Below are 13738 nucleotides of genomic sequence, written 5' to 3'. Positions count from 1 at the left end.
TCTGCCAACATGGCAATCCTTATGTACTGTACCCTTTACAGTGCTTCCAATTACTCTACTTAGGGCTTCAAGTAATGACTTGACGTCTCTGTCAGAGCTTCACACCCTTCTGTATTCAGTGCGATAACTGTCACTCAGACCCACTCCTGCATGGAGCGCTTGCAGTACAGTATGTGGCGCTGTGTGCTCTTCCTCCTGAACTGGAAAACGGTGTAGAGGAGGACCATCATGCACAGTGCCAGGACACAGGGAATAGCGATGGCCACTGCTTTCTCCGTGCCCCCCGTGCTGTCCAATTTGATGACAACGTCCACGTCACCGTTGTCGTAGTGGCGTTCCTCTGCCACCGGGGGGTTCCAGTCCCAGTCGGGATCGGCAGGTAGACCGTCACAGCCCATGAAGTCCCTCAGGATGGACCTCGGGTACCCAGGCTCTACACGAAGCAGCTGGTTGTTAAACTTCCAGTACTCCTTTCCCTTGTAAAAGTAGGTGAAGCCTGGAGCAGGGCATATAAAAAAAATACACTTATGTACATTAATCTGTCAAAGAGCAAGTATTGTGCTGCTGCATGTACCACTAAAGTACCGACATCTTAAGCTCTAGCAGCCCCCTGTCCCTCTGTAAAAATGCCTAATAAAATAAAACCCAAAATGATTCAGGATTATCTCCTCGACCAGAAGGCTTATATGCATATATCTGGTCTTCTTTGAGAGATAAGAAGCAAAGGAATATTAATCCCTTGTAAGTAAACTACATTTAGTAAATATAGATGCAATACACAAAAACAATGATGCAACTGAATGTCTTCTGCTACTACGAAAATACACAAAAACACAATAAAGATGTACTCGGGCGGTCTCAGTGTTGATCAATATTCATATGGCTGAAGAGCTCCATGCTATACAGGCATATAAATGGAGAATGCAAAGGCCCTTGTGCTAAATGTGGTATCCACAGATTTAGACGAATGAGATGAAAAGAATGATGTATAGATTGTTAGTGCTTGTTGCCATCTGGTGGCGGTATCAAAGTACTCAGAGCCAGGGGTCGGCTGAAAAATGATCCTAGATCTTTTGAAGTTGTTCTTATATTAGAATACTTCATAATAAGACTTAGTTTGGACAATACAATTGGTTGACTGATTGTGAAAGCTGAAAACCTCACATTTTCAAAACAGTATAACATGTATATGTTATATAAATAGATGATTATGAAATAGCGATATTTCATAAATGTCATGGAGGAGGTTGTTTTCAGGGGGTCAATATCTGGGGAAAAAAGATTCATTATCCCCTGTGTGCCTTTAGATGCTTAGAAATGATGTTTTGGGGTTTCTAGAGTTTTATAGAGAAATGTCAAGAAGTGGCAGATCTTTTGTTGCAAGCACAACTCTGAACGTCTTAGCTCAGAAATTATGCAGTTGCGGATCTGAACTGCTCGATGTGTAGTGTCGGGCTGCAACTACTGATTAGCAAATCCTCATATTTGAGAAACTGGCACCAGCAAATATTTGACATTTCTGCTTCAAAAAGACGACTAATTGATTGTCAAACTAGTGGATGCATTTTCTTTCGGTCGCCTGTCTGTTGCAGCTCTAGAGTAGCGTATTGCAACAGCAGTTGAGTTCCTTTTTTTATGTTTATAACGCTCCTTTTGCATTTGCTGTGAAGCGACATGTTCGGAGATGCTCTGACCTCTACTAAGTGTTTTACACTGGTTTAAATATTGACGTGAAAAATCTGAAAATTAAACCGGAAAACAGACGCTGTTCAGTCAACTTCCTGTTTTCCTGTCATGTTGTTGCATGTAGATATGCGATGCCGGTGTGTTCAATCTCACTGACTAGTTACATGGTCCATAAAGCTGACATACCATTGGCCTTGTCCACAAAGGCCCCCTGTGGAGAGTCAGGGATGCCTTTCCAGATGGTGATGGGTTTGGGATAACCTGGATCCATGGTTCTCATGTCCTCATTGTACCTCCAGTACCTACAACAGGACAAACAGAAATACAGCATGCAAACAGTCAGTGACATGTCCCCCTTGCTAGACACCTGACCCTACAGTAACAGCTGATCTGGGTCAATTTTAAGTCAGAGGAAATCATGCTCCTATTCTTGTGAGCATTCACAAATCCACAAACACAAATTAGCACAGCGTGATGAGAGTTAAATCAATCTAACAACTAGACCCATTCACCAAATCCATCAATGCTAAATTACAAGGAGCTCAAACTAGGGCTGACAGACAAAATCAAATATGGTCCAGTCATACACTTGAGAACGTGTTTTCCACTCTTGAATCCAGGCTTTTTAAAGAAGTAGTGCCAGGTGTACCAGCCAAGATAAACAGTCCCATCTCATGCTAGAAAATGGCCCCGCACTGACAAAAGAGGCAGATGCTAAAAGAATCCAGTACTAACACGTTCAGATGGTGAATTGACAATTTACAGAACATGTTATTCTAAAGATTTAAATAGCTGTATTACACACAATCAAAACACATTGTATTAAAACGTGTATCGTGGCCTTCTGCGCACTGTGTCAGTGACATACCTTTTTAGAAAAATAACTCAATCTGACCATTTAAAGATCTGCAACCGACTGGATTCACATGACCGGAGAAAGCGGACAATCAATCATCCATACTGTGTTTATCTGCCTGGTAAATTAGTTTCAGGGGTTGTTGTGATTGATCTACTTGTCGTGCACTGGCACCCACACGCATAAATCTTGCTACACAGTGTCATGTCTTTGAATTAGAACAAACACCACCCTGTCACAGAGAGAGAGAGAGATGAAATCATGTTCGAGACGACGGACAGAACGTCCTGTTTGTCATGATGTGCAGCAGCAGGTTGAGGGATGACAGTATCATGACAAAGCATTTTGTCAGCTTTTACCATGGGGTCCTCTGACCTCTTGGGATGTGAGTTATCATGACAGCTGAACAAACACGTGAGTCACACTGGCATACTCTCAAAATGTAAAACCCATAAACAAGACATTCTCAGATTTGGTTGTTTTGAAAAGACTGCAGTTTCAATTCACCTTACAACTGCAGGTAACTAACTACACCAGCACATATATCAATAGATGTATGCAAGCAGACCAAATACTTCTACAAACTATATAAACCATATATATATATATATATATAAATACTTTACAGGGAAAAAAGGCTTAAACGCTGAAGTAACATAATCCCCATCACAAATGTTGGGTAATAATGGGTTGAGTGTCAATAAGCAGCATTTCTTTCAGCTGTTAAATAGACAATCAGCATTTTCATAGCAATGTGTGACAGCTTACTGAAATGCCAGCTCATCTATGCTAATATTGAAGATGTACTGACTCAACAAACTGGCAAAATTAATAAAAATGGAATGGGACACAGTACCAAAAATCATTATAGTTCAAACACTGCATTCATGAAGAAAAACAGAAGGGAAGGAGCTGACAAATACTGAATATTTTTTTATTTTGTCTGTAGGATTCACTCCTCAACGCACTGCATTATAGTTGTTGATGCCATTTGGTAACACAGAGACAATTTATGGTCATAAACAAAAGACTTAAATAAAGATTTCAGCCATCAATGGTCAGACTCCAGTTGACAGACTCCAGTTCTGCCCAACTACTTAATAACTTCATAACAGTGCCAGTAATAATTCAACACGGACCTGTCTCCTTTGAAGAAGTAGGTTTTGGCGACATCCTCCCACCAGACAGCTGTCTCGATACTCTGAGTGGGCATGCCGCTCCCGAACAGCGAGATGTCCTGAGGGTACGAAGGCTGGAGAGTTGTGTCCTTGAAGACCCAGAAACGGTTTCCTAAAATACACACACCAATTTAGGAGGCTCTGGGACAAATATATTATCATAAAGATGACCTCAAATATCGCTGTAGACGAAACACTGCCGGCCCCTCAGCTCACTCGAGCATGTATTCATTTGTATTCACATGATTTCAAATGTCAGATGTATCACCTCGTCGACAAAATATGTGCACGGCAGAAAATCTATGCAGTGGAATCTATAATACAATAAAAAGCAAGATGATGCTCTGAAGGCAACACCGCCGAGACTTGTTGTTTTCATTTTTATTGAAGCTATTGTTGCATTTAATTCATTTTGATCATAAATGCCTCAGGCAGAGTGAGGAGAGCTGTCTGTGGTGGTGTGCTTGCAGTAAGTAGCTAGACATCACATGCACACACATGCAGTTAAGTCCCCTTGAGTGAATAAATAAAGCATGGGGCTCTCTGATCCCGCTGGGTGACAGATGTCATGTTAATCTGCCTGATGGACGGATGGCTGCATTGGACCTGCACCCGTTCTGTTACCGTACAGAGCGCAAAACAAGCTCAAAGTCACCCGCTCAGTTGCTATATGATAAAAGAAAAAGGTGTTTTTCCTCATTTTTTCGGGTTAACCTGATGTATTTTGTATTGTATTCTATTGTAAAATGAATCAGGGAATACAATTTTGATTGAATAAAATGAAAGCTGCCATGTTGAATGTTCTTGTAAACAAACAAGAGTTTTGTCTACATTCAGTATTTTCAGCAAAAGGCTTTGTGTGTCTGACAGGATTCTATTCCTGTGTTTACAGCCATGTTTGCTAGCCAGCAGTCTCCCTCTTCCTCACCTTCGTTGGTGCATTGCTACATTTCTTGGCGAGGTACCAGCAAATGCCATCAGCGAGATAGCATGAAACCGGTGGCAGAAATATGCATCATGTCGCCTGTGTGTTCTCACGTGTGGATGTGCATCATAATGCGTTTGCAGAACAATAACAAAACGGGTACCCACTTGTAAAAGCATTGCTTTGTTATAGCGCTACTGGTGGCCAAAAACACTACAGGGGTACCTTTGATGAATAACAAAAAAAAAGAAAAAACATAATCCAAATATGAAATATTGACTTTAATTACCTTTGAAAAAGACAAACTTTCCTTCGCTATTTTCATACACGGCATCAATTTTGGGAGGCAAGCCTTTCCAGAAGTAGTTGATCTGCATGGGGTAGCCAGGGACTACGGAGTTGTCCCGTACCCTCCAAAACCACTGGTCCTATAGAAATGAATAAAGTCGAGTCATCATCAGCATCAGCATCACCAGCACCATCCCAAACAGCTTTAATAAAACCAGCAGCCATGTTCTCTCAGGTTGCTGATCTACTCTACCTTGAAGACGAAAAGCTCCTGTCGGAGGATGGCCAGGGTGTTGAAGCCTCCGTCACAGATGTTGGGTTTGGAGTTGGGGTTGGAGGGCTTGGCCCCCTGTGGAGGGCGATGGGGTCTGGCATGGCGGTCATGTTTACGGGGGTCTGAGGGAGGGTGGAAGCGAGGAGGAGGGACCGTAGGCGGGGGCCTGGTGGGCTGTGGCGCTCTATCTGGTGGACCTAAAGAGATGAAAGGTTTTTCTGGACCTACCCATTGAGAAATTGAATAACTTGACTGTTGTTTGACCAATGCACCTTTAATGTTGGCACAGATGATTTGTCAGTTGAGTCATGTTGCTATGCTGTTGGCTGTCCTCCTTAACAGCTGACAAATGCTACCTACTGGCAATGAACCCAACATGACTGAATTTTGCAGCAGTATTTGTAATAACAGTGTTAATAACATGTAGTAATACGGCTTCAAAAAAAGGTTGGAACAGTATAATGCATATGTAACATTGTTCTTAAGGTATCTATCTAACTACTACTTTTTAAACTGCTAAAATTAACAAAAGGAGTTCAACATCTACATCATAAACAGAGAGACTAGCATATAAATCAGAGGGTTACCATAGATTTTCTGGATGCCCTGTAGGTCATCGTGAGGTAGTTTGAAGTTCTCTGTGTCCATGTACTGGTAGAAAGGAGCCATGATAGCGGTGGGGTCGTTGGAGTGTTCCAGACCGAGGGCGTGGCCCAGCTCGTGCACCGCAACCAGGAACAGGTCGTTACCTAGAGAGGGGAAGAGGACCTTGTTAATGCAAAAGCCCTCCGTCATACATGGCATACTGTGCAGTACGTGCAGTCCATAACAAGGGGTGGAGGAGAATGAATGTGACAATGTGTGTGTGTGTGCAGTGATGAAACAGAAGAAGAACACCCACGCACAGACACATTAACGAGCAGTATTTGCATTTTTAATCTGTTTGTTTTTATTTCTTTACTTTGTTGTAAAGCCCTTTTAACTACTCTATTATTATTATTATGACAATAAAAATGATTATTATTGTTGTTATTATTATTATTGTTATTTTTTATCATTATTATCATCATCAGTTAAACATTTATCATGCAGAAAACAACAAATATTTACATATGAGAATGTACTTCTTTTCTCAGGTTTAGGTCTTTGTAAATGGACTACCTTTGGGTTTTAGACTGTTGGTTGGACATAGCTGAGCATTGTCTTCTGACATTTTAAACAAACCATTAAATACAATATTGACAAATAACCGGTCGGTTAATCGTATGTATCACATTCATACAGACAAATGAAAAACAAAAAAATGCCACGGTCAGTGTCTATGGTCAGCACTCAGCCCGTGTCAACCTGATTTAGAGAAAAGTACACCATTCCGTACAGCTTGTGACGGAAGCTGTCCCCAGGAGATTGTTGCCCTTTAAAACATGATATCCACTCCTGCCAGCAGCGCTGGACAGACCAACCACTGACCCTCAGCCAGCAGCTAAAAGGTTACACCTCCCCTCCCCCCCATTTATCTAACACATTCAGCCTCTTCCAACAAACCAAAAATGTCCCACAAAGCCTCCCAGGAGACAGGTCGGAGCTACCATTAGCGCACATGTCAACATGCAACATTTACAATTGCACCGCTATAAAAGCCCATTAAAGGTTGCACAGATTCCCAGACACATCAAGCAGAGACAGGAGCTCTTCAGACTCAGCGCTCCACATAGAGAACTATGGGACACTGCGCAAGGGTGATCATGAATTTGACTTGGGAGACAATTACCATTGGAGGATGAAAACAAAAGAGAGTGATGGAGGGGAGCTGATGGGCGGCAAACAGTTTCCCAGAACAAACACAATGTGAGCTGTTACCCTCCTCCTCCACTAATGGGAGGACAGAATGTAAGCGTATGGCACATGGGTATTAGCGAAGCAGCCTGGCGCCCTGTAGGTAGGGTAATGAAAGTGTGTGTGGATGCTCCACAAAGAAAGGCTCTATTATCTTATCTCCCTCTATGGGATGCTGCACCCTGCCGGAATCAAAATTGGCAGGGGTGGCCCACCGCGGTATATTTGACACTATAATCCGTAACAACCTAACCTAACCGGATCTATCATAACCTTATCCACAGTAACATAACAAAGCAAAACGTTATATAACATCACATCATAAGACACGTTGCTGTGCGGAATGCTAGCGTCAGGGATGTGCAGTAAGAGGATTTAATGTATAGTACTATAAATCCATTCATTTGGTTTTTTTGTGCAATATTAGTTCCAGACCTGGTCATATTTTCATTTCAATGAGGATAACCAAATGTTGCCCTGCTTATGCAGGTTGGGTTTATTTTGCATTTGATGATTTGTGAGGGAAAGAGGCTGTTTGTTGGGAAAATCTCCCATGAACAAAACAGACTAGCAGAAGAGGTATGACAGAAGAAGAGCCGGGGAGCACGAGTCAAGAGGACTGATGAACTCTATAATCTATATCACATACAGACAAGCTTTGCAGTCGCACCACACTCCATTTAAAAGGGAAAAAATACACTACTTGGGTAAATTTGTAAAGATATTGAGTTTCCCAACGTAAAGGACATTCAGGGGAAAAGACCAGAGAGCTGTTATATGTTTAATGTTACTGCTGACTATGAATATTTTAAGCAAGTGTTCTGGTGTTTTTATTCTCTTCCTTGAAATGAACCTTGTGCTTGTATCACTCCGTAGTGTGCTGAGGAAGTGGTTACAATATCAAAAACATATCATGCATGCATCATTTTCACATTTTGCAATGGTATGGATAGAGAGCATATCGGGCACTTTTACGTCTTCTGTCACCTCTCCTGAAGCATACCACTGAGCTAAATTCACTAAAAACAGAATCGCCATAATCATGTGCCAGCAAGCAATGTCTTAAAATAGCAGAGCTCTCTATCATCTGAGGAGCTTATTATGCAGGAAAAAAGACCCATCAAAATCCTGACAGATGGGTTGATGCGTCTTTACAGAGCACAGCCCGATCAAAGACATCTCTGCGTTCTTTGTTCTTGGGTAAGCATCCTTCGTACCCTGCCCTGTGATACCACCTCTGTTACATTGCCCTACTCAGCTATCTGTATTCCCAGTTTTTGCTTTCCATCAGTCCTCATCCATCTCTCATGATGACTGCTCTCTTTTTTTTTGCTTTCTCAATGCTTCCCTCATTCCTTCCACAGCCCTTTACTTGTTTACTTACCTCTACGTTGAACTTCCTTTCTTTCCTTTCTTCCCCCATCGTAATATCTTCCTTTAATAATTTCCTTTCCACTCTTCTTCATTAGTGGCCCTTCGTAGCCTTTGTCTTACTTCTTACCATCGCCACTTTCTCTCTCTCTCTCTCTCTAGATTTAGGTTTTACCGCCTCTTTTTTTCTGTCACTTACCATCGTGGTTGGGGTTCCCCAGGGTCCAGGGCTCATCCGAGTCAAAGTGTGTGTCGCCTCCGATGCCTGGGCCCGGGAAATAGGCGTGGGCTAGGAATCCCCCCTCCCCGTCGAAGGGTGAGCTGTCGCCGTGAAAACCCGAAGCGAAGATGATGGTGATGTCCACGTCGCGCCTGCCAGTCTCCAGCGCGCTGTATGGAACGGCCTCGAAGCGGAGGGGAGTCACACCTTGCCAGACGTCAAACGCCCGCCGGATGGCATCGTGAGTCTCGCGGGCGCCCACCTTTGGTGTGACATTTTTTATGCTGCGGGAGGAAAGAAGGCAAACCGATTGAAAAGGCCCCAGAGAGCCACAGTAGAGGCCATGGGGCTGAGGAACGGCCCTGCAGGGTTGTAGTTTACATACTGAGTTCATAGCAGTGGAAGCATTCACATGTTATTTTAAACCACCGGGAACAAAACATCCAGCAGAAGTGGAAAGAAAATACACACCGCATCAACTCCCGTGCCTCGTTATCCCATTAATTTTGAGTGAACATTTTTTGACTTTTCAAAATGAGAAGACACACACACACACACACAAAAAAGTTGCACTTGACACAACTACTTAAAGCCCGCCAGCTTTTACTGAACTTTTAACACAGCAGTCGTTATCAGGCCCTAGCAGGCAGAGAGGAATGGGAAATCTTCTCCCTCTCTCTCCACTCGTTTTCATGAATAAAGTGCAGTCAGCAGCGGCACTGGCTCAGCACTGATTGACATTCCATTAGGAGAGGTGGCTCATCAATTCAAATTCGTGGAGGAAGGAAGGATTTGAATAAATTGACAGTGTTATCGTCTTTTTCTTCTGTAACCTGTCAATTTGCAGTTGTGCCAGAGACCCGTTTATCAGTTCTCCTCAGAACCCATTAAAAACTGGAGCTTAATCGGGCGAGATAAAATGAGAGTTTGAATATTTCTTCTGAGATTACGGACAATTTACACTCAGGATTTTTCTAACAATTGTATATGAGGGCGAGGAAAGCTTTCAATCCTCATGCTACTCAGCTCAAATTGTTTGTTTTGTCTTAGAAAAACAGTAAATGGAGGATTAAGAAAAAAAAAGAATAGCAAGCTATTTATAATCTGGAAAGTAAACATACTCACAGCACACATGGACATCTGTGATGTGTTGTGTGTGTGTGTGTGTGTGACGTATATGAGCGGTCTCTATGACAACACGGAGCATGTGATCCCAGATGGTTAAAGAGGAGGAGATGAGAGACAAGAGGAGAGCTGAGAAAATGAACACATCTGAAACCCACAATGAGCGCTGCCAAGCTCAATGGTCGCTATGACAACTGCCTCCACTATATCTCACCTGTAGGTGATGTGCGTACGCTGCCACTTCTGTCCTGTCAACGCATACCGCCGCTTCCGTGACCTCGCAGCACTTTTGAATTTGTCCGGAACGCCACAGCGAGGCTTTTGCATCCAACTTAAAAGAGGAGAAGAGAGGAGGAAGGTGACTCGATAAAAGTTGCGAGGCAAACGCCGTCAAAAAGGCCGAATACAGCACTGAAGTGAACTCAGCAGTTCTCTTCCTGATGTAATCACGGCAAGTGTTGTGCAAAATACCACTAGAACTACTCCAAACTACAGTCATCGATTCAAGTGGAGGATTAAATTCTCAATGGGGGCTGAGAGGAAGTTTCATGTTTTTCTCATTCATACCACGTCAGATTATCACAAGTACAGAACACACACACACACACACACACACACACACACACACACTGTAATGCATAGGCGAAACATTAATTCTCACCTCAGCGTGATATCACTGCATCATCATGCAAAATGAGAAGAAGGAAAAGTGTTAAAACCTTCACCTGAGGTTGTTTCAGACGAGGTGATGGGGGGTGAAATGAAAATCTCTATTTCTGTCCTTCACTAGCTCATTGAAATATTGATAGCCATTCCTTCTGCATTTTTAAATGAATGAGGGGAGCATTTGCATTAATGTCACATCAATGGCCTGGTGAAGGTACATGTGCATCGCAGCCACGTTAGCATGTGTGCATACTCACTCCTTGGTTCTCTCATCCAGTGTCCCTGTGACATTGAGACCATAGATGCGCTGCATGGCGGCGATGGCTGAGTGCATGGTGTGGGCTGAGCGCAGGACAGACATTCCCGGTTCTGTGCGGGGAAGGTAGCCATACTTCTGTAGCCATCCCTGCGAGAGGAGGGAAGAGGGAGAACGATTTGGGCCTTCAGTTCGTGGCTATTTTAAGACTTTCTTTAGCCTCTATTAGAGAACTCAGAGTAGATGGGAAGGCAGGAGGAAAAACATGGTGATGGAGCAGGAGAAGATGTGCAGAAAAGGCGCACAGAGAAAGTCGCACTTTGCAGGTTTGAGCGGATAATTGATGCGTTAATCATCTACTACAATGTACATGTATCAACCCGAGCTGTAAAATGTGAAAGGCTATAAAAGAAAAGAGTCTTCCCGTTTGCTGCAGCGTTCAACTTGAATCACCTTCATTTTGTGTTTGATTACATTTGGTTCCACGTGTTCAATATATTGTCTTTTTCAGCAAATTTCACTGAGGGACGCTAACAAATACAAACACAGACCTCAGACATTCCTCCATCGCAGTGGTTGGAGTACCGTGCGCAAAGGCACCAAAACAGTAGCTGTTTAATGAGGGCAAAGTATTATTTGTTTAGTTACCCTACCCAGTTTTTCCAAGTAACTGGCCAATCCCATAATAAAAACCAACAAGAATATGGCTGCGGGTCGTTCATTCTGCATCTCACAAACAATGCGTTGAGGTGACTAACCGTTGCTACAGTATATATATATATATTATTTTATTATTGGAAGAGAACATGGTTATTTCTATATTTAACGTCACAGAAGCATTCATGAAAAACTTCATAGAATCAACATGTAAATAGTCTTGTGTTTGCAGAAACTGTCTATCCAGCAGTGGTTCAGGTGTGTGTGGATATTTGCTCAGAGGCTCCCTGGACATCAGTGCAACTGTTTGCATTTGAATCCCTTCTAGTGACCTTAGTCAGTGTTTGTGTCTTGCGGCTGCCGGTCAGCCTACATGTGCAGGACTGTGGCCCTGCCTCCTCTTGCCCTACAAAGCGAGAGTGCGGTTTGATACAGAGGAGGGATGCGAAGGCCGTGCATCATCCGGAGGAGGGGGGGGGGGGTCACTGCCAGACTCAATCTGAGAGGTCGAGAGATGCCCACGCTATCCACAGCTGTCCACATGCCAACCAGCTGCCTCCCCATCACTACACAGCCTATGAGATATGTTCCAGCCAGCTAATCTGACTAGCTGTCCTTGCCCCCCCCCCCCTCCCCCTGCTGCCTCTATCCCTCTTTCTGCTGAGCTAAACGCCTTGTTTATCCTTTTTTTCTCTCTCTTCTTTTTCCTCCCCTCTCTCCTGTGGGCGTGTTTCCTGTGTGTGTGTGTGTGTGTGTTGTGTTTGTTAAAAGGCACAGATCTCAGAGAGATATCAGGCAGATTTCAGTGAGCCATAACATTGAATAACGATGTGTTTGTGTGGCTGGCCGCCTCGGCGTTTCATTTCCACAGAGAGGTGGGAGGGGAGCCTGAGGTGAGGATGGAAATGACATCAATTAATAAGGTACAAAAAAAAAAGAAAACAGAAGCAAATCCTACTATGCAGCTTGTGCCTGTAAATATTTAATCTCCTCCAACACCGTGACGATGCCAAGGCATGTCTGACTTTATGTTGGCCTGCAGAAGCATATCGATGAAGGCAGTATGCTTCACGTCTCTGTTAAAATAAACCACATATATTTGGGTTGCACATTCAGGATCAGCGGGCTAGATGAGCTCGTGGACCGCAGAGCAATAAAATGAGCATCCTTCTGTTTCATGGCACTCTGCAAATGAGGAATGCGAGCTATTTTCTTTTTTTTTTTTTTTTACCGTTCAGCGCGTGAGCTGTGCTGATAGGCTTCCAATGTGTCCATGTTATCCGTTATGGTAATTGAGCACACGGACACATATATGCATCCCATGGATGTTTGTTTTTTCACGCCGAGGCGGATGATGTAGGAGGAGAGGAGCGCGGTCATTTGTGATAAGCAGGCAGAGGAAGGCCGTTTGTCTTACCTCAACGCTGAAGTGATGATCCTCCTCTCCGGACACAGCGCACGAAATCCAAAGCAACAAATGCAAGCAGAATGCTGCCGCGTAAAAGCAATCCGATGGTTTTCTTGTACTGGAGGATACTAAGGTCATAATGACCTGTTTTTCCCGAGTGTTTATTAGAAGAAGCCGCCCGTCTGCTTTGGCTCTTGGTGTCAAATGAAAATCATCAGGCAGAGCTGTTCAAAGGCAGGTTCGGATGAAAAAAAAACCGAGAAGGAAAAAGGCCCCCGTGTTTTATAAGATCCCGATGGTGGCGTAAAATGGTCCGATGTCAAGCAGAGATAACGCGGCACGTTAGACCCGCTGCCCTCGCCATTCTTATTTACATCAGGGACTACATCTATCCAGCAGCATCAATGGCCATGTACAGTACCCAGTCTGCGCAAGATAGGCTCCCTCCCGACTCGACGCCTGCGCTTTGATTTCTCTCACACAGCGCAGCGCCGCTTGGCAGCATCATGAGAGCTGCCCCTGCACACTGCACGAGAGATGAAATGCCTTTCCTCAGAACTGCCTGCACAGTTTACTTTTACATTGTCTCTATGCAGTTTTGAAGCACACGTGCAGGCAGACGCTGTGATTTTAAATTACTGATATTAAACAAAGGCTCAGATCCAAATTAGGGACTGATGCACATTCCTCTGCTGATGCCTTTATACACCATAAAGCCAAACCATCTCTATGTGCACTGACAAAACTGCGTGATGTTCCTATAATAAACTAAATATAGCATGCACCTTGACAATAATTGCCAAATTAATCATCTTATTGTCATCATTAGCTTGTTTATAGTAAGACAAGAAGACAAAAGCTGGCCATCAGTGTGTTCACACTCTCTCATCTTAAAATGTCTGTCCCACAGTTTACCCCTGTGTTGGTCTCTGGCCTGAGGACACAGAACAAACGACCTGACAGGATCCCAAGACATTTATAGCTCCTGCAGC

The 13738-nt window shown here is 43.5% G+C and overlaps 1 protein-coding gene across 1 annotated transcript; it reads right to left on the bottom strand.

Moving 5' to 3' along the window:
• Window positions 1-134: 134 nt before the first annotated feature.
• Window positions 135-12884, bottom strand: mmp16b (matrix metallopeptidase 16b (membrane-inserted); the record flags this gene model as incomplete). The annotated part of the gene is made up of 10 exons (XM_079172546.1): window positions 135-496; window positions 1873-1988; window positions 3682-3832; window positions 4935-5073; window positions 5187-5404; window positions 5795-5956; window positions 8614-8918; window positions 9974-10090; window positions 10683-10831; window positions 12756-12884. 10 exons carry the CDS (start codon window positions 12882-12884, stop codon window positions 135-137), a joined length of 1848 nt encoding a protein of 615 aa, XP_079028672.1.
• Window positions 12885-13738: the final 854 nt, after the last annotated feature.

This window comes from Pholis gunnellus, assembly GCF_910591455.1.
Source record: "Pholis gunnellus genome assembly, chromosome: 14".
Lineage (NCBI taxonomy): Eukaryota > Metazoa > Chordata > Actinopteri > Perciformes > Pholidae > Pholis > Pholis gunnellus.
Note: the sequence above shows the minus strand (reverse complement) of the source record. Positions and strands in the feature narration are given on the sequence as shown.